The 26,892-nt window shown below is 37.3% G+C and overlaps 1 protein-coding gene across 2 annotated transcripts in view; it reads right to left on the reverse strand.

Annotated features, from left to right (window-relative positions):
- The window catches only part of BBS7 (Bardet-Biedl syndrome 7), a 54,794-nt gene that overhangs the window by 14,858 nt on the left and 13,044 nt on the right, over nucleotides 1-26,892 (reverse strand). Inside the window, exons 6-14 of one of the 2 annotated variants that reach the window (XM_001101234.5) lie at nucleotides 24,356-24,428; nucleotides 23,568-23,684; nucleotides 21,820-21,950; nucleotides 17,538-17,622; nucleotides 16,094-16,196; nucleotides 14,177-14,369; nucleotides 12,627-12,701; nucleotides 6,333-6,398; nucleotides 1,824-1,963 (exon numbers count right to left, since the gene is read on the reverse strand). In XM_001101234.5, the coding sequence (XP_001101234.2) occupies nucleotides 1,824-1,963; nucleotides 6,333-6,398; nucleotides 12,627-12,701; nucleotides 14,177-14,369; nucleotides 16,094-16,196; nucleotides 17,538-17,622; nucleotides 21,820-21,950; nucleotides 23,568-23,684; nucleotides 24,356-24,428 (983 nt within the window). The remainder of the gene's footprint in view (nucleotides 1-1,823; nucleotides 1,964-6,332; nucleotides 6,399-12,626; nucleotides 12,702-14,176; nucleotides 14,370-16,093; nucleotides 16,197-17,537; nucleotides 17,623-21,819; nucleotides 21,951-23,567; nucleotides 23,685-24,355; nucleotides 24,429-26,892) is intronic. The other variant, XM_028848750.2, reaches the window with a different exon arrangement.

Below are 26,892 nucleotides of genomic sequence, written 5' to 3' on the forward strand. Positions count from 1 at the left end.
TGACTTTCTTCACAGAATTGGAAAAAACTGCTTTACAGTTCATATGGAACCAAAAAAGAGCCCGCATCTCCAAGACAATCCTAAGCCAAAAGAACAAAGCTGGAGGCATCATGCTACCTGACTTCAAACTATACTACAAGGATACAGTAACCAAAACAGCATGGTACTGGTACCAAAACAGAGATATAGACCAATGGAACAGAACAGAGCCCTCAGAAATAATACCACACATCTACAGCCATCTGATCTTTGATAAACCTGACAAAAACAAGAAATGGGGAAAGGATTCCCTATTTAATAAATGGTGCTGGGAAAATTGGCTAGCCATGAGTAGAAAGCTGAAACTGGATCCTTTCCTTACTCCTTATATGAAAATTAATTCAAGATGGATTACAGACTTAAATGTTAGACCTAAAACCATAAAAACCCTAGAAGAAAACCTAGGGAATACCATTCAGGACATAGGCATGGGCAAGGACTTCATGTCTAAAACACCAAGAGCAACGGCAACAAAAGCCAAAACTGACAAATGGGATCTAATTAAACTAAAGAGCTTCTGCACAGCAAAAGAAACTACCATCAGAGTGAACAGGCAACCTACAGAATGGGAGAAAATTTTTGCAATCTACTTGTCTGACAAAGGACTAATATCCCGAACCTATAAAGAACTCAATCAAATTTACAAGAAAAAAACAAACAACCCCATCAAAAAGTGGGCAAAGGATATGAACAGACAGTTCTCAAAAGAAGACATTTATACAGCCAACAGACACATGAAAAAATTCTCATCATCACTGGCCATCAGAGAAATGCAAATCAAAACCACAATGAGATACCATCTCACACCAGTTAGAATGGCGATCATTAAAAAGTCAGGAAACAACAGGTGCTGGAAAGGATGTGGAGAAATAGGAACACTTTTACACTGTTGGTGGGACTGTAAACTAGTTCAACCATTGTGGAAAACAGTGTGGCGATTCCACAAGGATCTGGAACTAGAAATACCATTTGACCCAGCCATCCCATTACTGGGGATATACCCAAAGGATTATAGGTCATGCTGCTATAAAGACACATGCACACGTATGTTTATTGCGGCACTATTCACAATAGCAAAGACTTGGAATCAACCCAAAGGTCCATCAGTGACAGACTGGATTAAGAAAATGTGGCACATATACACCATGGAATACTATGCAGCCATAAAAAAGGATGAGTTCCTGTCCTTTGTAGGGACATGGATGCAGCTGGAAACCATCATTCTCAGCAAACTATCGCAAGAACAGAAAACCAAATACCGCATGTTCTCACTCATAGGTGGGAATTGAACAATGAGATCACTTGGACACAGGAAGGGGGTCATCACACACAGGGTCCTATTGTGGGGAGGGGGGAGGGAGAGCATTAGGAGATATACCTAATGTAAATGACGAGTTAATGGGTACAGCACACCAACATGGCACATGTATACATATGTAACAAACCTGCACATTGTACACATGTACCCTAGAACTTAAAGTATAATAATAAAAAAAAGGTTAAACAGTATTTGCTCTCACATTAAGTATCTGAGAAAGAGAACTGCTATTCCAATAATCCCAGAATAGTAATATACGAGAAAGATGGAAAAGTACAACTCAAACTAGCCTGTAAAATAAAACAAATAATCTTATATTTATTAGAAATATTAAATCTATAATATTTAAACTATTTAATTTTTAAAAGTAGAACTTGCTAACAGAATTTACACTATAAAAATAAAAAACAGGTCTATTTGAATTGTGTAATATCCTAAAAAGAAACTGCTCTTTCCTTTGTCCTACCTGTCATGATCAATAAAGTGAGTTCTTTGATGGAGTGAAAGAGGTTTGATGTGGTATTGGCGGACCTGACAGGTTTTGGGTTGAATTCTTGGAGTCACATATGCTTGTAGTGTGCCATACTGGCCTTCAATTGAGCGAATCTGATTCAACAGAAAAAAGAAAACAAAATAAGAATATTTAGCAGCAAAACATATCTTTAAAACGTTCAACACAAGTTATCAAGTACTTAAAATTTACTAAGATGTGAAGACCTAATTTAAGAGGAGTTGGAAAGCTGTCTAGCTTCTTTCTCCTGTCCCACTCTGTTCCAATTCACGGGACAGATTGTAGTACCTCTTGTACTACACAAAGGTAACTTCTCTAATCTAATTAATACTTTAACTCATACTTTTCATGGCATGAGGGGGAAAACATCAAAATTTGACCTAAGTGGGAAACATTAAAAAGTTTAAGTAAGATGTTTTGCAAATGTTGCCCTGTGAATATTGCTGACAAGGAAGAGGATAAAAAAACATAATAAGTAAAACTATAGAAAGAAAACAAAAAATCGATCTGATAAACCTATATTTTGGTGTTAAGTTTTAAAGAGTAATAAGCTCATATTGGCAGAGATTTTTTTCCACAAGAAAAAGAGCTTTAATATAGAACATAATAATTTTATATGAAAAAGTATTTTGTAATAATCAGCATAACAATTAATATTCCTTATTTACAAATTCAAACAATAAAGAAAAATCTGGACAAACATGTAAGTCACCTGAAATCCTCCCACCCCAGATGATCATTATTACTACTTTGGTAGTTATGCTTTTATATGTCTCTCCACGTACAGGTACAAAAAAAGAGTATTTAGCACATAGCTGTTATTATAAAAATCTATTGACAGAAAAAATGTTTCAAATAACTTAATTATTGACATTCTGTGAAAATAGAGATGCATACCTATAATCTAATTATGGCATATTTGAACTGGAAATTCTTTTGGGCTATTTTGAATATAACTGGCTGGAAATCCTGAGAATTCAACATACTTAACAGGAAATAGTAATTCACTGAGCTGGGAAGATCTAATTTAAAAGAAGGGCCTAATTTAATATATCATTTCACATGACTAAGTCTATTGGATATCCTACACATCTTTGCTTTCATTTCTAATGTTCACATTTTCCCCCTTATCTCTGTCTCTCCTATCACCACCACCTTGCTGCTCCTCCCATCCCACTTATGCCTTCCCATATTATATAACTGGCTATATCAGACAGGTGTGTTTCTTTTCATACATTTATTCATACTTATATTAATATAAATAAAAATATATTCAAATTATATGGAGAGATTTTATCCGCATTTTGTGTGTTTTATGAAATTCCCTCCATGTTAATCTGTATAAATCAACTCATTCTTTATAGTAGCTGTGTAATATTCCAAGATATGGATAAATAGTTATTTATTCAACCATTCAATCATTAATGAGTATTCACCTTGGTTCTACTTTTCTGCTTCTACAAGCAATGCTGCAATTAATTATATTCATGTCTGTATGTATATTACTGTTATTTTATTGCTATTAACAGATTTCCCCAAAGGAGCTAATATCTGTTTTCCAAAGTGGTTGTAACAACTTATATTTCCACGAGCTGTGACTGACAGTGTCATTTTCTTCATCCCCGTCCCCAGTGATGTTGTTCTTTAACTATTAATTTTTTGCCATTCTGCTAGATAAAAGAAACTGCTTTTTGTTATTTTAATTTGAATTTCTCTGGCTAAAGATGAGGTAGAACGTTTTTGTTTGTTAGCTATTTTGATTCCCTCTTCTGTGTTTTGGGTTTTTTGCTTGTTTGTTTGTTTTTGAGATAGAGTCTCACACCATTGCCCAGGCTGGAGTACAGTGGCACAATCTCAGCTCACTGCAACCTCCATCTCCTGGGTTCAAGCGATTCTCATGCCTCGGCCTCCCAAGTAGCTGGGATTACAGGTGCGTAATCCCAGCTAACTTTTTTGTTTTTGTTTTTTTTGTAGTAGAGACAGGGTTTCACCATGTTGGCCAGGCTGTTCTTGAACTCCTGACCTCAAGTGATCTGCCCGCCTTGGCCTCCCAAAGTGCTGAGATTACAGGTGTGAGCCACTGTGCCCAATCTTCTCTTCTGTGACTTGCCTGTCCATATCCTTTGCCTATTTTCCTTACTTGGTGGTTTTTATTGTAACAATAGGCTGTTTATACGTTATCGACAATTACTGTTAGACAATTAAGTCTTCTTTCTTTAAATAAGTAGGTACTTAATTCATCTGAATTTATTTTTTATATATGGCATAAGATAACAATTCATTTGATTTTCTTCTAGATGGATGCTAGTTGTGTCAACAGTAATTTTTAAACAGAAATAGTGATTTAATAGAAGTGTTCCCTTCTATTAAAATAGAAATGTCATGCACTAAATTCCCATAAATGTGAAATATATTCTGGGTTCTATTTCTAGATTATTCTGTTGTATGGCCTATATATTTAGGCTTGGAAATATCCTCCATTATTTTTATTATGGTATGTTTTATCATATGGCAAAGCAAGTTACACCTTACTTTTCTTCTTTTTCATAATTTTCTTGGCTCTTTTCAGGCATTTTGTCTTTCTTCTACACTTTAAAATTATTATGTCCAACTAAAAAAAGGGGAACATGGCTGGGTGTGGTGGCTCACACCTGTAATCCCAGCACTTCGGGAGGCCGAGGTGGGTGGATCAACTGAGGTCAGGAGTTCGAGACCAACCTGTCCAACATGGTGAAACCCTGTCTCTACTAAAATACAAAAATTAGCCAGGCATGGTGGTGCACGCCTATAATCCCTGCTACTAGGGATGCTGAGGCATGAAAATCGCTTGTACCAGGGAGGTGGAGGTTGCATCGAGCCAAGATTGTGCCACTGCACTCCAGCCTGGGTGACAGAGCAAGACTCCATCTCAAAAACAAAACAAAACAAAACAACAACAAGAAAAGTGAAACATTGCTTTTAATCAATTTTTACTCAACTTTCAAATTTGTCAGCAGAAACTTGCTCAATGTAAAATGTTTAATTAGGTCACTTACTGATACTTTTTTTTTTTTTTTTAGAAATAAATTTATCCTAGTTTTCCATTTTTCTTTCAAAGTACATAAAAAGGAATGTATGCAGACCAAAATGAATTGTTCAGGGGAAACATCATATTTAACTGGAACTTCCTTAACCAGATGTGAAAAAAATATTGTGTAACAGCATCTCTCTTGAAAAATAAAAAAACCTTTGAGTTTCAAAACATCAGCAACACCAGGAAAAAAGTTACAGTCCTTAATTTTTAGATCATACGTCTATCAAAATTAATCCCACTATAAATAACTAAAACAGATTTGTGTGCTATGGTAAGTATTTAATTATAAAAATGATTATGTCAAACTTTAAAAGGTTTTCTCTAGAATGTATGATAATAAATCATATCACTGGAATGCAATCAGCAAAATTCAGGTGGTAGGAAAATATATGACAAATGCTCAGATACTTTAATAACTAAGTTAATTTAGAAGATGACTGTGAGGACCAGCCTGGCCAACATGGTAAAACCCCGTCCCTACGAAACAAAAAAAAAAAAGTACAAAAATTAGCCAGGTGTGATGGAAGGCACCTGTAATCCCAGCTACTCAGGAGGCTGAGGCAAGAGAATTGCTTGAACCTGGGAAGCGGAGGATGCAGTGAACCCAGATCATGGCACTGCATTCCAGCCTGGGTGACGAGAGCACAAGAGTGAGACTCCATCTCAAGAAAAAAAAAAAAAGGATGACTGGATTAAACAAGCTGTAAAACAAAAATCAGTAAAATCTGAACATTAAATATTTTATAATATTAAAAAATTGTTGATTTTTCTTAGGTGTGATAATAGTGTAGTTATGTTTAAAAAAAGAGAGAGTACCTATCTTTTAGACACACTAAATGAAATTATGAGTATCTTGTATTTGCTTGAAAATATTTTAGGGTAGTAATGATAGCATAAACAAGGTGGCCATGAGTTGATCACTGCCGAAGCTGTGTGATTAATACATGGGGATTCATTACTTTTATAAATATTTGAAACTTTCTATAATAAAACATTTGAAAGAAAATTTTCAGTTAGAGGAAACTTTAAGACCAATAATTTTAGGCTGGGCATGGTGGCTCATCCCTGTAATCCCATCACTTTGGGAGGCTGAGGCATGTGAACTGCTTGAGCTCAAGAGTTTGAGACCAACCTGGGCAACATGGCAAAACCCAATTTCTATTTAAAAAATAAAAATCAATAATTTTAGAGAAGGTGATTAAGAAATAATAGCAGAGATTGTGGTCTGGGCTAAATTATATCCTAACTGGTCATTCAAAATTCATTACTCCAAAACAATTCATTTCAGGGAGAAATTAAATGCAAACAAATAATATCATATGTTATAAGACATACCAGCAGGAAAAAGGAAATTTAAACATTCAAGTAAAGGTAATTTCTAATATTTTTACCTTGAGTTCCAGCCTTGTAGTATTTGCCTGGCACCGATAAGTGGCGAGAAGGAAGTTGTCATTTGACTGGGAAGAATACAAAGTGGAGGAAAAGAATGAATCCATGTTTTTAGCAACAAAAAAAAGGCATCAATAATAATAATGGTTACCATTTACTTAAGTATCTGTCACTGGTGCTAAGTGCTTTTGAAACATGTTCTAACTTATACTTACAAAAACCCTATGCACTAGGTTTTACTAATTAAGCTTTAACAGATGAAGAAACTGAGGTTATGAGGAGTTAAATAACTTCCCCACAGCCATTAAGTGATGAAACTGGAATTCAAATTCCTATCTAAAGCTCATGCTCTTTCCATCTTGAGTTTTTACGATAACATTTTTAAACATTAAGAATTCTTCTAAAAATCTGACAATGCAAACACCAAATGTGATATGGTTTGGCTGTGTCCCCACCCAAATCTCATTTTGAACTGTACTCCCGTAATTCCTATGTGTTATGGGAGGGACCCAGTGGGAGATAATTGAATCATGGGGCCAGTTTCTCCCATACTGCTCTCATGGCAATGAATAAGAGCTGATGGTTTTATAAGGGGAAATCCCTTTCTCTTGCCTCTCATTCTCTTTTCTCTTGTCTGCCACCATGTGAGATATGCCTTTCACATTCCTCCATGATTGTGAGGTCTCCTCAGCCAGGTGGAATTGAGAGTCCAATAAACCTCTTTGTTTTGTAAATTGTCCAGTTCCTGGTATGTCTTTATCAGCAGTGTAAAAATTGACTAGCACAGTAAATTGGTACTGGTAGAGTGTGGTGCTGCTATAGAGATACCCAAAAATGTGGAAGTGACATTGGAACTGGGTAACAGGCAGGGGCTGGAACAGTTTGGAGCACTCAGAAAGACAGGAAAATGTGGGAAAGTGTGAAACTTCCTAGAGACTTATTGAATGGCTGTGTCCAAAATGCTGATAGTGATGTGGACAATGAAATCCAGGCTGAGGTGATCTCAGATGGAGATGAGGAACTTGTTGGGAAATGGAGCAAAGGTGACTCTTACTATGTTTTAGCAAAGAGGCTGGCAGCATTATGCCCCTGTCCTATAGATGTGTGGAACTTTGAAGGGAGACAATTTAGGGTATCTGGCAGAAGAAATTTCTAAGCAGCAAAGCATTCAAGAAGTGACTTGGGTGCTGTTGAAAGCATTGTTTTATAAGGGAAGGAGATTATAAAAGTTCAGAAAATTTGTAGCTTAACAATGCAATAGAAAAGAAAATCCCATTTTCTGAGAAATTCAAGTTGGCTGTCGAAATTTGCATAAGTAATGACGAGCCGAACATTAATCATCAAGACAATGGGGAAAATGTATCCAGAGCATGTCAGAGGTCTTCATGGCAGCCCCTCCCACCACAGGCCTGGAGGCCTAGGAGGAAAAAGTGGTTTTGTGGGCTAGGCCCAGGATCTCCATGCTGTGTGCAGCCTAGCAACTTGGTGCTCTGTGTCCCAGTCACTATAGCCGTGGCTGAAAGGGGTCAACGCAGAGCCTGGCCTGTGGCTTCAGAAGCCTTGAGCCTTGGCAGCTTCCCTGTGTTGTTGAGCCTGTCAGTGCACAATAGTCAAGAATTGGGGTTTGGGAACCTCTGCCTAGATATCAGCAGATGTATGGAAACACCTGAATGTTCAAGCGGAAATTTGCTGCAGGGGCGGGGCTCTCACGGAGGACCTGTCCAGGGCAGTGTGGAAGGAAAATGTGGGGTTGGAGCCCCAACATAGAGTTTCTACTGGGGCACTGCCTAATGGAGCTGTGAGAAGAGGGCCATTGTCTTCCAGACCCCAGAATGGTAGATCCACCAACAGCTTGCACTGTGAGCCTGGAAAAGTCACAGACATTTAATGCCAGACTATGAAAGAACCCAGGAGTGGGGAGTACCGTGCAAAGTCACAGGGGTGGAGCTGCCCAGGGCCATAGGAGCCCACCTCTTGCATCAATGTGACCCAGATGTGAGACATGAAGTCAAAGGATCATTTTGGAGGTTTAAGATTTGACTGCCTTGCTAGATTTTGGACTTGCATGGGGCCTGTAGCCCCTTTATTTTGGCCAATTTCTCCCATTAGGAATGGTTGTATTTACCCAATGCCTGTACCCCCACTGTATCTAGGAAGTAACTAACTTGCTTTTGATTTTACAGGCTCATAGGCAGAAGGGACTTGCCTTGTCCCAGATGAGACTTTGGACTGTGGACTTCTGAGTTAATGCAAAAATGAGTTAAGACTTGGGGGACTTTTGGGAAGGCACGATTGGTTTTGAAATGTGAGGACATGAAATTTGGGAGGTGCAGGGGTGGAATGATATGGTTTGGCTGTGACCCCACCCAAATCTCATCTTGAATTGTACTTCTGTAATTCCCATGTGCTGTGGGAGGGACCCAGTGGGAGAAAACTGAATCATGAGGGTGGTTTCTGCATACTGTTTTTCATGGTAGTGAATAAGTCTCATGAGGTCTGATGTTTTTATAAACCCCATTCTCTTGGCTCTCATTCTCTCTTGTCTGCCACCATGTGAGATGTGCCTTTCACCTTCTGCCATTATTGTGAGGCCTCCCCAGCCAGGTGGAACTGTGAGTCCAATAAACCTCTTTCTTTTGTAAATTGTCCCATCTTGGATATGTCTTTATCAGCAGTGTGAAAATGGACTAATACAAAATGTTTATACTATAAAGGCACATACATCAGAGTTTGATATTGAATCTCTTGGATTTTTCACAAATACTTACGGAGGAAAGAAAATATCTCTTCTCTCTATTCCCAGCAAATGGCACAGTGCCTGGCACACTGTAAGCACTTAATACATGTTTGCTGAACTAACCTAGAGGAGTTCCTTCAAATATTATAACTTCTTGAAATTGAATATTAAACTACTAGAAATAGAGAAATGTAGCTAGGTTCGTGGATTACAAAAACAGACATAGCAATGTAAGATAATTTATATGTTATTTTCGAGACTATTTCTCTATTTTTATTAAATAATCAAAGAAATGAAAAGGATGGTAATATAAAATATAAAACTCAAACATTACAATTTCAAATCATTTAAACTCAACAGAGAGGACCGATCAATTTAAAAGTAAATATATTCTTTTTTTTTTTTTTTTTTTTGAGACAGAGTCTTGCTGTGTTGCCCAGGCTAGAGTGCAGTGGTGTGATCTCAGCTCAATGCAACCTCTGCCTCCTGAGTTCAATTGACTCTCATACTTCAGCCTCCTGAATAGCTGGGAGTACAGGCGCGTGCCCCCACATCCAGCTACTTGTTTTGTATTTTTAGTAAACAGGGTGTTTTACCATGTTGGCCAGGCTGATCTTGAACTCCTGGCCTCAGGTGATCCACCTGCCTTGGGCTCCCAAAGTGCTGGGATTACACATACGAGCCACGGAGCCAAGCCGTAAATATATTCTTGTATGATTAAAAACAAACGTTATATACTACAGTGTTTATTGATAAATGATACAGATAACATGTTTGGGATGAGGTTTGGGAGTGGGGAAGGAGAGGGTGAAGAGCATGAGAAAATAAGACTGGGCTGGGCATGGTGGCTCACACCTGTAATCCCAGCACTTTGGGAGGCTGGGAGGTGGAAGGACAGCTTGAAGTTAGGAGTTCAAGACCAGCCTGGGCAACAAAGTGAGGCCCCATCTCTACAAAATGTAAAAAAATAAAAAAAAATTAGCCGGGGATCATGGCATATGCCTATGGTCCTATGTACTCAGGAGAATGAGACAAGAAGGTAAATTTGAGCCTAGAAGTTTGAGGCTGCAATGAGCTATGATCACACCACTGCACTTCAGCCTAGGTGACACAGTAAGACCTCCATCTCTGAAAAAAAAAAAAAAAAGACTAACCATATGTTGAAAATTAGTGATGGGTACATGCAAGTTATTATACTAGTCTTTCTACTTTTGTGTACACCTGAAATCTCCATAAGTTTTTTTAAAGCCACTGTCCTAGAAAACATATTTTAAATTAGTATGAAATAGTCATTTCAAAAAATCCTTCAGTGATGTAATTAAAACAGATTAATCTTTCATAGTAACTTAAGAATCAAAGATCTTTTAAGTTTATGTTAACTTGATTTTCTAAATAATCATAAAAATGTAGGCCATATCTTTTGTGTTTTGTTCTCAAACAGGGATGACAAACCATATATTGATAATGTAATACAACTGTTATAAAATCTCTTATTAAAAATAAAATTTTTACTATGAAGTTACATTGAAAAATAGGCTGGGCATGGTGGCTCACACCTGTAATCCCAGCACTTTGGGAGGCCAAGGTGGGTGGATCACCTGAGGTCAGGAGTTCAAGACCAGCCTGACCAGCATGGCAAAACCCCATCTCTACTAAAAATACAAAAATTAGCCGGGTGTGGTGGCGTGTGTGTGTAGTCCCGGCTACTTGGGAGTCTTGAGACAGGAGAACTGCTTGAACCTGGGAGGCGGAGGTTGTAGTGAGCTGAGATTGTGCCGCTGCACTCCAGCCTGGGTGATGGAGTAAGACTCCGTCAAAAAAAAAAAAAAAAAAAAGACAGAAACAAAAAGAAAGAAAGAAAGAAAGAAAAAGAAAGAAAGAATGAAAAAGAAAGAGAAAGAAAGAAAGAAAAGTATTCTTATATCTATCAATATTTTACTTTATCTACTCTTTTATTCCTCCTTTTTAAAAAATATATAAGGCCAGACATGGTGGCTCATGCCTATAATCCCAGCACTTTGGCAGGCTGTGGTGGGAGGATCACTTAGGCCCAGGAGTTTGAGACCAGCCTGGGCAACATAGGAAGACCCTGTCTCTACAAAAAATTTCAAAATCAGCCAGGCATGGTGGCTTGTGCCTGTAGTCCCAGCTACTTGGAAGGCTGAGGTGGAAGGATCTGCTCGAGCCCAGGAGGTCGAGGCTGCAGTGAGCCATGATCACGCCACTGCACTCCAGCCCGCGCAACAGAGTGAGACCATGTCTTAAAAAAAGTAAATAAGTAACAAAAACCAAATAAGTAAAATATATTCTGCAGCAGTGCCAATGCATAAAAATAAAAATAAAATACATATTAATACAACTACCCACCAACTCCAGTTACCATCTCCTCCTGCTCTGGCTTGCCTTCTCCAATGCAATTAATCCAAACCTTATCTATACCTTGACTTCTCTTCAGGAGTCACACGTAGCTCTGAGACTGCTTATAGGCTAGTACTAAGCAGAAAGAAGAGATACAGAAAGCATGTCCAAGAGCACTGACGTGATCTCATCTCAGGTACTGTGCACATGTTAAGTGCTCAATAAAAGTCTGTTGAATGAAGTTTATTACGCATTCAACAAGCCTAGAAAAAGTGGGGCAGGGCAGGAAGAGCGGGGGAAGCAACAGATCATGTTCCAATGCAGGGATGTGTGAAACTATATAGCATTTTCAGGAATTTTAAGAACTTCAGTTTGGCAGAAATAATGTGCATGGGAGGGGTGGTAGCAGCCAGTGAGAGAGAAGTTAGAGATGTAATCAAGAGCTGAATCATGGAAAGTTTTCTATGCCACAATAAGGAATCTATATTTATATCTAGCAGGAAATCAGGAATATTTAAAAGGTTTTGAGAAAAGAAAGATACAGTGATGTTTGTGTTTTAGGAAGGAAGACTTTCTGGTGGTAGTGTACATACAGCATATCCCAGAAGTCAGAGGCAAGACTAGAGGCAGAGAAATGTATAAAGTAGTTCAAGGAAGACATGATACAGGCCTGGACTAAGTTAACAGGGGTAGGAATGAAGCCAAGTAGAAGTATGAAAGCCATGGAGGTAGAACTGACAGAAACTGACTAATTGGGTCTATAGGCTGAACATTCCCAAACTGAGTATCTAAAATGCTCCAAAACCCTAAACTTTTTGAGTGCCAAGATAATACTTTAAGGAAACGCTCACTGGAGCATTTCAGAATTTCAGATTTTCAAATTTGGGGTGCTGAACCAGTAAGTATAAAACAAATATTCCAAAACCTAAAAAATCCAAAATCCAAAATACTTCTTGGTCCCAAGCATTTCACATAAGAGATATCAACCTGTAACAGATCACAGAAAGGAAGGAATCTAGGACAACACTAGGTTTCTCGACTGAGGACAGGGAAAGAGAACCGACACAGATTTTGAAGGAGAGGTTACATAAGAAATGACTGAAAAAGAAACATCAAAACCTAACAGCATTTATAGACTTTAATCAAAATGGTATAATAGAAATGAAAGCATGTGAAGAATTCTTTTATATTTTTTACTCACCTCAGAATCACAGCTGCTAAAGCTAACAACAGCAGAATTTTTATCCACATCAAGTAAATCTATTGGAACATCACTCTACAGTCAATATTAAAAAAAAGAAGGTTTAGATGGAAAACCTAAAAATGTTCATAAATTATGTTTTCTCTAAGAGTTCTCCTTAGTTCTAGTTTATATTCATCTTTAAATCTGAGAGTATGAATTCTCTTAATTTATACTTGATAGTATATACTTCTAGAAAATAAATATAATAAAGAATAAATGTTATTTTACAATCACCTGTTTTGTTCTAACTTGGAATATAAAAATCACAGAATATAATCTCTTACCACCCCCTTAGAAGTCCAATTGTCCCACTTATTTTTGTAAAGTACTAAAAATGTTACTATGAGCTATAAATAATCACATGGCCATTCTGATTCATTTTTAGCAGTTTCAATTTCACCTGTAACACAGAAAGAAGATAATTTTTGGTCTCCTCTGGAGAGGCAGTTTCTAGGACAAAGCTGTTGCACTGTGTTCTACGTGAATGGCATTCCCAGAGTTGCTCAATGCAACAACCCGTGAGCTAGCATTACTTAAGAGAGTTTTCTGCCTTTAGGTTTTTTAAAATAATCTGATATCTTCATTACGTCTTTTTAAACCTTCTCTTCCTCCAATTTATTATGTTCTCATTTTGTGATTGGTTTACTATCTGTTGCTTGTTTTCTATTCATCCTATTATTCTTTTCTACTTCCTGAATACCTTCTAATTTAAATAAGTCAGCAAATGTATACATTGATGAATGGAGTCATACATTATTACCCCTAAATTTCACCCTTTAGGATTTTCTACTTTGCCTGTTGACCTGCCAGAAACTATTGGGTTAATGAGCAAGCTGTACTTTAACGTTTGGGGCTTAAAAAGAAGAAGTTCTAGCAAGGGCGTTAAATATGGTAGTTTTCTAAGTCACATCTTTGTTAAGATTCTCCCAGAGGGTAGCCAAAGAAGAAAAACCTTACTGTCTTTTCTATTTTTTCTTAAAATGTAAGCCCATCTTTGGTTTATTAAGTACATAAATAAAAAGTAAAAATATAATTCAAATAATCTATGAGCAAACAATAGATTAAAAGGCCATAAACATTTAAAATTACTGTCTATGGCTGGGTGGCGTGGTTCACGCTTGCAATCCCAGCACTTTGTGAGGCCGAGGCAGGTGGATCACCTGAGGTCAGGAGTCCAAGACCAGCCTGGCGAACATGGTGAAACCCTGTCTCTACTAAAAATACAAAATTAGCCAGGCATGGTGGCACATACCTGCAGTCCCAGCTACTTGGGAGGCTGAGAGGCAGGAGAATCACTTGAACCTGGGAGGCGGAGGTTACAGTGAGCTGAGATTGCACCACTGCACTCCAGTCTAGGCGACAGAGTAAGACTCTGTCTCAAAAAAATAAAAATAAAAAAATAAAAAATTACTGTCTAAAACTAAAAATGTTCAATAATAATTAGTACATATGACTGGTTTGTAAAATAGATCCAGTCATAAAACTAAGAAATTAGACATTTTGCTTACCTGTATTAAGACATTATCTATTGCAGTCTGTACCTCTAAGATAAGGCTATAACTGGCATCATCTTTATTTAGTGTAAATTTATCATTTATACCAAAGGAAGGTACTGCTGATTTTGCTTTGCTTGATTGAGAAGACTGCTGATAATTCTCTCTTTCCTGCAATACCTTATACTGCAGATGTTCCAACTCATTCCTGGAGAAAAACATACACAAATTTGTCAAATGTAAGTATAAACATTTGAGGTCCTTAGAATGTTTACAAAAATTTGAGACATTTGCTTTTACAAAATGTGTTTTTATTAGTTGAGCTAATAAAATAAAAATAAAGGGAACAAAATTTTTGCTTCTATGACTGACTAAATGATTCCACATTATTTATCCTTAACCCAAAAATTAAAACACGTACTCAGTCCCATACTAGCAATATTAATAGAGAGTTTTAAATATCATGGTAGGCTACAAAATAATCAATCTTAACACAGGAATCTTAGTACAGTTACATAAAATACTAATCAGAAGAGAAACTTATCATACTAAAGAGAAATTAATATTGCAGAACATACTAGACTTAATGAAAAGAGACAAAAATGTGTGAAGCTAGTAAACATGTAACTTTCAGTAAGACACTAGGGAAGACATAAAAAAATAAAAAGGAAGCTGCAGAATATTAGCATTTTGGGGACCACAAGGATGATCATGAGCCAGTGGTACAGCTTAACTACCAAGTGTTGGAGAGGATTCTGCTGAGACTGAACTACACAGGCATTGCTTAGAGCTCCAGTTAAGGGGAAGGTCCACATGCAAATGGAGTGAACAGTCATTGGGATAGAACAACATGAGGCTTAACTAGCCACAATTTAGGAGGAAAAGTCTAGGGAGGAGCTTGGAAGGGATTTGTGTGATGAACAAAGGAAAAGATTCATTCATTAAAGAATATTTACTGCTAAATATTACATATTTACTCCTATGTACCTAGCAGTGTTTGGGTATCAAATGAACAAATCAGACATGAGCTTCTCGTAAAGCTTACATTCCAGGGTGGAATCAAGAAATGGTAGACTTGGTTATAAATAAAAGGTACTATATTGAGGATGTGAGAGAGTAGTCATTAACTATACTTGTATCCTTGTTGCATGAAGTAGGATATCCTGAATGAATCTGGCATACTTGTTTGCATGAACATTACAGCTTGCTCTCTGGTGGCTTTGGTGAAATGGCTTGTGCTACTAGTACTTGTGGCATTTGCTGCCTTAAACGTTTCTGTAGCCTTCAACTACCACCAAAAAAAGATCATCCTTCACTCCACAAAAGGTCAGCATGGGTTGAAATGGGGAGAGCAGTCATTAAAAGTTTTAGCAACTCCTACTTCTTTATTGTATGAAGCATCTTTATTTGAGTTTGAGGTCCCCCTTTTCATAGCACACGTCAAATTGAGCATACCATAAAAGCAATTCTTGTGTCTAGGGGAGTCAACATTACTCAGTTCCAGTTAAGAAAATTTATAAGCCAACATTACAGATTCAGAAGGGTCCACAGGAAGAGTAAATGTTAGAGTTAATGAGAAATAATACAGCCATCTGTGTTGATTTATTTCTAATGTCTGTGAAAATCAAAAAATAAAACACTACAAGTGTCTATTACGTAAAAAAAAAAAAAAAAAAAAATGAAAAATACAACTCTTGACCTAAGAAAAAGTCAATTCAGAATAAGGCATACAAAAAAGTATATTTCTATCTCCAAAATATTAATCAGCACTTACTGCTAATTTTCTCAAAACTGTAAACTTTCATTTTAAAAGGTGATTAATTAATTATATAATTCCTTCCAATAAAATATACTCCATCTATAAGTAATAAAAAGCAATAATCACACACTTCATGAGATTTTTAAAAAAGCAAATAAAAAACTCAAAGTTACCGTAAGGAAGAAATTTTATTCTGCATCTCCTGATTAAATTTTAGTTCTTCTCCTGGTCCACTTTCCTTATGAATGGGCTCTGTTGTCAGACCTGTAACCCAGCCTGTAGAGATGAATTACAGTCACGCACCACTTAGTACTGCTGGTGTTAAAAAAGATAAATTATGCATTGTGTAGCAGAAACTCCAATGTACATGCCCCTTTGTCCACTAATATCAGCCTATCTTAACCCTAGGACTTCATTCAAAAACAAAACACAAAATCAAGCTGGAAAATATTCAGACTATATAGAAATTACTTAAGCATTTCACGATATCATTTTTTTTTTTTTTTGCCTGAAATACCATAATACTATAATGAAGGGAATCTTTTACTTCTTAACAGATTTAAAATATGGAGTAAGTCAACATAGTCTAGCAATTTCAAAAATAGCTGAAAAATAAGAATTGCCTTTTAAAAATTACTTTCATGGAAATTTAAACTCTCACATGACTACTATGAGGATGCAAAAATTACCAATTCAAAAGAAGTTTTGGCAAGTTTTTGAGACCCTGTCTCAAAATAAAAGTTTTTTTATCAGGCACATACATAGTCCAAAACATAAAATAAATCTCAATAAGTACTTCTCTTTAAATCAAATAAGATAATTTAATAAAGGTAAGAGTGACATGCTAAACACTCTTAAAAAGTATTATTCAAATATCAACTATTTTATAAATCAAGAAGCCTATACTTTCTCCTTATTTTTTAACCAAGAAAGTTTTTAATGCTATAAGTAAGAGTGATTGATTAACACAGCAGCCTCCCCTTATCCACGATTCCACTTTCTGCATTTAAGTAACCCATAGTCAATGGTAGGCTGAACATATTAAATGGAAAATTCCAGAAATAAGTCCTAAGTTTTAAATTGTACAACATTCTGAATAGGGTGATAAAATCTCATGCCATCCTGCTCCATTCTGCTCAGGATGTAAATCATCCCTTTGTCCAACATATCACCTGCTGTATATGATACCTGCTACCAGCCTATCTATTGTTCCCTTAGAAGCCAAACCAGTTATCAGATCAACTGTTGCCGTATCATAGTGCGTGGGTTCAAGTAACCTTACTTTATTTAATAAGGGCCCCAAAGCGCAAGAGTAGTGATGTTAAGCATATTGTTATAATTGCTCTATTTTATTATTCATTATTGTTAATCTTGTACTATGCCTAATTTGTAAGTTAAACTTTATCACAGGCATGTAGGTATAGGAAAAAAATATACACAGGGTTCAGCACTATCTGAGGTTTGGGGCTTCCACTAGGGGTCTTGGAACAGATTCCCTATGAATAAGGGGGGACTACTATAACTCTTTTTAAAAAAGAGACATCAAAAGCAGTTTATTAAGTTTAGATTTTTTTGTTGCTGACTCTTTCTTCAATTACTTATTATCATTTACTTTACCTGAATATGTGGACACCACGATTTCATCATAGCTGTCTTTTCCTACACAACCACCCTGGATAGATGTGACACTTTCAGACAACATCTAAGGAAGTTTAAGACCAAGCACTTCATTAGTAACTAAAAAATTCAGACATGTTAAAAATAAGCTACACAACGTTTTCCCTGGCTCCAGACATTCAACATATATTTACTGAATGCTTATGTGCAGACACTCAGATTAGAAAGACAAAATATCTTGAACAAATGGCAGGAAACTTCCGTGTTTTTAAATTTGGGAAAGAAGATTCAAAACGATCCTAGTATATTTGTGGGTACCACTCAACTAACGATATACTCATCTAATGAGTTAAAATAGTTTATTTATTTATTTAGAGGCAATGTCTCCCTCCGTCACCCAGGCTGGAGTGCAGTGGTGCAATCACAGCTCACTGCAGCCTTGACTTCCTGGGCTCAAACGATCCTCCTGCCTTAGGCCCCAGAGTAGCTGAGACTAGAGGTGCGTGCCACAACGCTGGGCTAATTTTTCTATTTTTTGTAGAGATGGGGCTTCGCCATGTTTCCCAGGCTGGTCTTCAAATCGTGGGCTCAAGCAATCTGCCACCTTGGCCTCCCAAACTGCTAGCATTATAGGCGTGAACCATAGCTCCCGGCCAGTTTATTTTCATAAAGAAAGGTTTTTTTAAAACTTACGTAAGCAAGGCTGGGCGCGATGGCTGACGCCTGTAATCCCAGCACTTTGGGAGGCCGAAGTGGGCGGATCACGAGGTCAAGAGACCGAGACCATCCCGTCCAACATGGTGAAACCCCATCTCTACTAAAAATACAAAAAAATTAGGTGGGCGTGGTGGTGCGTGCCTGTAGTCCCAGCTACTTGGGAGGCTGAGGCAGGAGAATCGCTTCAACCCCGAAGGCAGAGGTTGCAGTGAGCCGAAATCATGCCACTGCACTCCAGTCCAAGTTTTTTCAGATGACTCGGTGTTTATAATAACCATCTTTTAAGCAATACTTCCCAAACTTATTTGACAACGACTTAAGTAACTCAACTAGGAATCTGTATTTTTTTTTTTTAATTTCTTTCTTTCTTTTAAAATAATGCAGGGAGCTGGTTTTTTGTTTTTGTTTTTGTTTGTTTTTTTAGACAGGCCATTGATCTGTTGCCCAGGCTGGAATGCAGTGCATGATCACGGCTCACTGCAGCCTCAACCTCCCAGGTTCAAGTGACCCTCCCAATTTGGCCTTCCAAGTAGCTGGGACAACAGGTGTACACCACCATACCTAGCTGATTTTTAAATTTTTTTTTTTTGCAGAAATGGGGTCTCCCTATGTTGCCCAGGCTAGTGTTGAACTTCTGGGCTCAAGCAAACCTCCCACCTTGGCCTCCCAAAGTGCTGGGATTACAGGTGTAAGCCACTGTGCCTGGCCAGAAACTGTTTTTAACAAACACTCTAGGTCGGTGGCTTTCAAGCTATTTGGAAAGCAAGCAATAAATTTTATATTACAATCTGGTATACATTCACACATAAACATATAAAGCAATGTATCTAACTTAAAAGATTTGTGTCATACACTGATATGTTCTAATCTATTCTGTTTTTTAAAAACTGCACTGGCAACACACTAATTGGTTTTGACTAGCAGTTTGAAAAACTCTGGTATGTAATTCTTAGCAGGCAAGACTGAGAACCTTTGTTTTAAAGGAGGGAGTGGAAGGAAGGGACACTAGCACTAAACCAGACAATCAACAAAACACTAGTTCTCTTCACCTACCCTATAGGGGGCAAACCTCTGAGCTATCCTGCAAATTAGGATGTGATAGTTGTTCCTGAGGCTAATTACCTGAGAAATTCAAGTAACAAAGGTTTGATTATAAATCACATAAAGTTAGATTTACAGGTGGGGTCAAATATCTGCATTTTTAACAAGTGTCCAGTTGATGTGTATAATAAAAGTTTTCAAAAAATTGTTTTTTATTGATCTGACAACTTGATTAGATCTTCCTTTAATTTACTGAACACAAAACACTGGAAATCACCTGACTTGCAGAATAATGTTATACTCAACCAACAGAAACACGCACATTCTCACTTTCTGAGTGGTTTATCAGGGAACTATTAATTACAACTTTAAAGAGTATTTTAGGCCGGGCGCGGTGGCTCAAGCCTGTAATCCCAGCACTTTGGGAGGCCAAGACGGGCGGATCACGAGGTCAGGAGATCGAGACCATCCTGGCTAACACGGTGAAACCCCATCTCTACTAAAAAATACAAAAAACTAGCCGGGCGAAGTGGCAGGCGCCTGTGGTCCCAGCTACTCGGGAGGCTGAGGCAGGAGAATGGCGTAAACCCGGGAGGCGGAGTTTGCAGTGAGCTGAGATCCGGCCACTGCACTCCAGCCTGGGCGACAGAGCCAGACTCAGTCTCAAAAAAAAAAAAAAAAAAAAAAAAAAAAAAGAGTATTTTAATGCAATATACTTGGAAAACATTTTTAAAACTATTCATTTCCTTTTTTAACTGTTCATTTCTATATACTTTTTTGCTAATAGAACATTTTAATGAAATTCATTTATCTTATGTACTTACATAAAAAAATTGGGGCTACTCTGCACACTGCCTATGGGGTAGCCTTGTTCTGCAAGGAGCAGGAAAAGAAAAACAAAGGAAAAAGGAAGGAAGGAGGGAAGGAAGGGAGGGAGGGAGGGAAGGAGGAAAGAAAGGGAAGAATGGGAGGAAGGCAGGGAGGGAGGGAGGGAGGGAGGGAGGGAGGGAGGAAGGAAGGAAGGAAGGAAGGAAGGAAGGAAGGAAGGAAGGAAGGAAGGAAGGAAGGAAGGATCCTATAACCAGAAAATCAGAGATCCTGGGCAATATACTATGGATAAGTTTTATGTAAGAAAACATGGAACTAAACTTACAAAAAAAAGACCTTGGTCCTTCCTCAAAATATTGGCAAATGAGTATATAAGTTTAAGTTAAAATGCAATGTTCAAGGTATACATATTTTCTCTTTTTATGATTTACCCCTTAACTATCTTTTTTGATTAATCAACCATCTACCAGTCCAGACTGTGTCAGACAGTAGGTCTCCTCCTGATTATAAAAGCAACATAGTAAGTGATGATGTGAATCCAAGATGACGCAGAGTACTCCCAACCTAAGCATAACCTGAAAGCAGGACCTCTGTCATTAGACAGAAGAAATAAGAGGAAGATAGGATTTCTTAGTGCCAGACCTGGCAGAACAGGTAAATGCTATGACATTTCTGGGGTTTAGAACAAAAGTCAAAGAGGAGACTTGGGGTCCGAATAGGAAAGTTTCTCAAAGGGCTGATGAGAAAAAGCAGGAGATCATCAACAATGGATTATTATTTCTAAGCCTAGACTATTACTTGCCTCATTAGCAGGATGACTTTTTACACCAAAACAAGATGAACAAATTTGAAACCAATCTAAAAAATAACCTCAACTGTGTAACATTTTTATCCCTATATTTTCTAAATGATATATTTTACCTGTGCTTCAAACCACTTGTATTTTCTGAACTGCAGTTAAAGTTAGGATTGGGAGGTACCACTAGTAGAGAAATTAGACAAAAAAAAAAAAAAGAGTTGACACTTGAGTTGTGAACTCTTTTATTTCCTTTAAGTTTAATAGCCTCAGTATGTCCTATATGAGGCAGGATAGGGAAGCCCGGGATTGGAGAACACTAGTTCATGAAAAGGAAAGATTCAATTTATGCCAGAATGCTTCTCTATGTAACTTTATAGCTTGGCATAAATCAGCTTAATTACATTTAAAATTTGTGAACTAAAATTACTTTTATCTAGTATTTCTTCTTATATAGGCAGCCCTTGAATGGGTAGAGTGAAACTGCTACTTTTTTCCTTTTGCTTAAGGTTATTTCTGATACTGTCCTAACAATATGAAGTTTATTCCTAAAATCTTATTATTTTAAAACAGACTCATTTATATTAACCAAACATATAAATATTACTCCTATAAAGTGTCATTATATGTTATAAACTAAGGCAAAATATTTAATACTTTAGATACTTATAATAATATTTTAAAGTATAATGAAAAAGTGATTATCCTGCTTAAAGGCAAGAGTCTATTATTCAAACATAAGAGAAGTCTGGAGAAGATTCTGATAACATCAAAATAGCAATATTTTAAACCAAACACAAGATTTTAATATATTTTCACTTAATAAAATTCAAACCATCTGTCATCTCTATAATAATTTGACAAATAATAAGCATATATAGTCTTTTTTAATGAACTTACCTGATCAAATCGTAGAACAGGTTCATTTGCATTACCAAAACTATACACTTCCACCATTCCGTCATCTCTCCCAACAAGTAAATCTTTAACCCCATCACCCACAATGTCAAAGCTGTCAATACACAAAATACCTTTAAAAAGAGATATGTGATAAGTTATTAAGAAGACTAATAGTTATCGTCAAGTATATGCCAAGTAAGAATGAAAATAACACATATTCCGACTCAGAATGCTGAGTAAAAATCTTTGAGCAAAATCAAGTGCTCTTCTCTTGTCCATCCACATTCATCTATTTCCAGGTCTTTAAATATAATCTGTGTGAGAACGGCCCCTACATTTATATCTCCCTCCAGCTCTGGCCAAAGCTCCAGACTGATATATTCAATTTGGTATCTTCTCACAGACATCTGCATCTTAAACTTTCCATACCCCAAACAAAACTTTTTATTCCCCTTTTTACCATACCCCCTCAATACTGCTCCTCCCTCTGTCTTCCCCCATCTCCATAAATTATTCTACCTAGCTGCTTAGACAAAAATTCTGGGCTACATCTCTGATTTCTTTTATTCTCACCACCCCTCATATCAAAACCACTAGCAAATTCCATCTTCTCTACCTCCACAATATATACTGAAATTGTCTCCTTTAGGTTTCTAGCTACTGATAGCCTAGACTAAGCTAGCCTAGACTAGAATAAATTATAATAACTCTTCCAGCTGGTCTCCATGCTTCCAATTTTGACCTGCTTCCTCCCGCCCCCTCCAATCCATTCTCCAAACAGTGTCCTTTGTTTTGTTTAGGCTTAGTAAATTAAATGTCACACTCCCACTGAAAATTTTCTGATGACTTCCTACAGCACCTAGATTAAAATTCAAACTGTTTTCCAAGGCTTACAGAGTTTGGCTCTACTCTACCTTTCTGACTCCATCTCCTGCCATGTTAATGCATTTAGCCAAACTGACCTTCCTACTGTTCCTCAAATGAATCAAATCTACCTCCACCTCAAATCTTTCGCACTTACTTCCTCCTCTTCCTGAAACATTTTTTTCCCCGCAAATCTGCATATTGCTAACTTTTTTTCTTATCAGTTGAATCTCAGTTCAAATTTCACCTCTTCTAAGAGGCTATCTTTGACTACCTGGTCTAAAAGTGACCCTCCTCCTTCTATCATCACTCTCCAATACACTGCCCTGTTTTATTTTCTTCAGGTGACTAGGTAAAGCTGTCTTATGTATTTATTTGTTTTTACTCTGTCTCTCCTAATAAGTATTTGTTGAAGGAATAAATGAATATATGAACATCCTGAACATATACATAGGCATCTAACTATCTACCAAATCAGTTATAAATTCTCCTTAGAAAGTTATAAATTCCTTAGAAAACAGGAATATTCTCTGACCCACTGCACTTCTTCTTTGCTTCATAACAAAGACTCCTAGATTCCAATTAATTCTGTACCTCAGACAACTAAGTTACCTCAGACAACTAAAATCCAATTAAAACTGGATTTTAGCATAAAATGATATTAGCCTGTAAAAACGCATCAATACCAAATTACTATAAGCATTTCTTACTTTAAAAGAATTGCCAATAGTATAACAGACCTGACAAATAAACAAATAGTAGATAAATCAAGGTGTGAATTGCTAAGTCTGCTATGTAGTATAAATAAAATAGAATAAATTATATAATTTAAGATACTTAATAATCATTGACACCTCAGAATCTGAACTACATGAAAAGCATACCTCCCCTCTTTTTCTCATTTCGAATTTCCCACTTGTGTATTGGTTTGGATGTAGTAATCTGAATAAGCCCAAGTTTTCCATCTGATGTCCCAAACAAAAGGTCTTCTCCAGAGTCACCTAGTTATAATTAAAGTCAACATATTATATTTCTCCTACAATTAGTAATCTCTTTAAAATTAAAATATTGTTATGTAAAAATCTCATTTAAAAAATATTATAAAAAGACATAAAACTTAATTTTTGAGAATGGTTATTATATATTCACTCAATTTTATAGTTATAAGAGATAACATTTCCCCATTATCTAATTTTAAGATGAAGAAACTAGGTTGGTTGCCATGGCTCATGCCTGTAATCCCAGAACTTTGGGAGGCTAAGGTGAGAGGATCATTTGAGCCCAGGAGTTCCAGACTAACCTGAGCAACATGGCAAAACCCTGTCTCTAAAAATACCAAAAAGCTAGCCGGGCATGGTGATGTGTGCCTGTAGTACTAGGGAGGCTGAGGCGGGAGGATCCCTTGAGCCTGGGAGGTCGAGGTTGTGGTAAGCTGAGATTGTACCACTGTACTCCAGCCTGGGAGACAGAGTGAGAGCCTGCCCCCCAGGCCCCCAAAACCAAAAAAAAAAAAAACAGAGAATTAAAAGTTCAATAACTTGTGCTGTTAGTTACTGGCAAGATCCCAGAAAGACAACTGTCTCGTTTCTAGTTTATGTCCTTTCTACAATTTCCCATTTTCACTTAATATTAAAACACATAGTTGATTTGTGAAAAATAAAATCCTGATTACCGCCATTTCCATTGTGTAGTGCTAAGACAGTAGGGGGGCCAGGAACTTCAATTTCATACATCACATCAGATCCCTGAAGGAAAAGAAGTATTTAAAAACTGAAACAGAATACAGACTGAAAATAATAGAGGCATTCATGAATAACATCAATATTCAAATATAGTACTCTTAGTAACACCTAGAATAAAATTGCTTTAAAAATTAGGTTATGAATACAACTTGCATTTGTTAGCAATTTTGCATATATCAACTGATTTGAACACATATATATACACACACGTATATATATACACACATATATATACACACACGTATATATATACACACACATATATATATACACACACATATATACACACACACACACATATATATATAGTGTAAAAGACCATGGAGAAAACATTTAAAATATTGTCTACCCTTAATATATTTTAAATACGTTGTTTGCCTGAAAACTTGACACTGGTAGATTTTCCTATCAAGTCTCTAGGAACAAATTATTCCCTGTCCTCTCTAGGTGAACTGGAGAGCTTTAACTTGGAATACATCCAAATATTTTAATAGACACAAAGTTACTTCCTAAGGAAAATGTTGGCCTTGCCTTTGGGTATTCCCAAAATCTGCTCCAGTTAGAGGCAGAATGACCTGCTACTTAGATAAAAAAAAAACAAGTTAGGTCCTTTTATATTTCTCAGTTTTTCAATTTTGCTACTTGTAATGCTTGTCATTTGGGGCACAGTATTTGTGATGCTGTTAAAGAATGATTTAGAAGAACTTATACTCACATGGAAAAAATATCCATGATCTAGAATTGAAAGAAAACACAATTTGCAAAATGGGCCGGGCGTGGTGGCTCATGCCTGTAATCCCAGCACTTTGGGAGGCTGAGGCAGGTGGATCATCAGGTCAGGAGTTTGAGACCAGCCTGACCAACATGGTGAAACCCTGTCTCTACTAAAAATACAAAAAAATTAGCCAGGCATGGCGGTGCACGCCTGTAATCCCAGCTACTCAGGAGGCTGAGGGAGGAGAATTGCTTGAACCCAGGAGGCAGAGGTTGCAGTGAGCTGAGATTGCGCCACTACTCTAGCCTGGGTGACAGAGCAAGACTCTGTCTCAAAAAAAAAAAAAAAAAGAAAAGAAAAGAAAACACAATTTGCAAAATTATAGTAAATATAGTATGACATTTTTGTTTTAATTTTTTTTTTTTTTTGAAATGGAGTCTCACTCTGTTGCCCAGGCTGAAATGCAATGGTGTGATCTCAGCTCGCTGCAACCTCCACCTTCCGGGTTCAAGTGATTCTCCTGTCTCAGTTGCCCGAGTAGCTGGATTACAGGTGCAGGCCACCATGCCTGGCTAAGTTTTGTATTTTTAGTAGAGACAAAGTTTTGCCATGTTGGCCATGTTGGTCTTGAACTCCTGACCTCAGGTGATCCATCTGCTTCAGCCTCCCACAGTGCTGGGATTACAGGCGTGAGCCACCACACCGGGCCTAAAAAAGTTTAATGTTTATTTAGAAAACATAAGAAAGCCATATACTTTATCTTTTTTTTGTTTGTTTGTTTTGTTTTTGAGCCAGGATCTGGTTCTGTCATCCAGGCTGGAGTGCAGTGCAGTGGTGTGATCATAGCTCACTGCAGCCTTGACCTCCCAGGCTCAAGTGATGTTCCCACCTCCGCCTCCTGAGTAGCTGGGACTACTGGCATGCACCACCATGCCCAGCTAAACTTTTTTTTTAAGAGATAGGGGTCTCACTATGTTGCCCAGGCTGGTCTTGAATTCCTGGACTCAAGTGATCTTCCAACCTTGGCCTCCCAAAGTGCTGGGGTAATACGCCTGAGCCACTGTGCCCAGCCCGCTTTATCTTTTATTTAAAATATCATTTTAAAATTTACAGTTTTCCACACGTAACTATATAAACACAAAAGAATATACACAAAACTGTTTAAAAAAGGCAACCTCTGGAGTAATGGATTATTCATAGAGATAGATGGGGAGTGAGAAAAAAGTATGCAGTGCAGAGGGAAAGATTTCAACTTTATTTTCTACAAATCTTTAGTAATTTTTTTTAAAAAGTAATAAGCATATGGCTCTCTTGTCAAACAAAGCAGAATCCTAGAATTCAGTCAATTTCTAATTGAATGCCAAACAGTTCCTGTTAAAAGCCTTGTTCAAAATAATTCATATTTAAAAGCACAGGCTATGGGGGAAATTAATCATTCATAACTCTAAAATGAACCTTTCTTCTTTTCCTTTTTTTTATTTTTATTTTTTTGAGATCGAGTCTCCCTCTGTTGCCCAGGCTGGAATGCAGTGGCGCAATTTCAGCTCACTGCACGACCTCTGCCTCCTGGGTTCGAGTGCTCTTGTGCTTCAGCCTCCTTCCTTCTGAGTAACTGGAATTACAGGGGTGTGCTACTGCAACCGGCTAATTTTGTATCTTTAGTAGAGACGGGGTTTCACCATATTGGCCAGGCTGGTCTCAAACTCCTGGCCTCAAATGATCTTCCTGTCTCAGCCTCCCAAAGTGCTGGGA

The sequence above is a fragment of the Macaca mulatta genome, chromosome 5 (assembly GCF_049350105.2).
Source record: "Macaca mulatta isolate MMU2019108-1 chromosome 5, T2T-MMU8v2.0, whole genome shotgun sequence".
In the NCBI taxonomy this organism is placed as follows: domain Eukaryota; kingdom Metazoa; phylum Chordata; class Mammalia; order Primates; family Cercopithecidae; genus Macaca; species Macaca mulatta.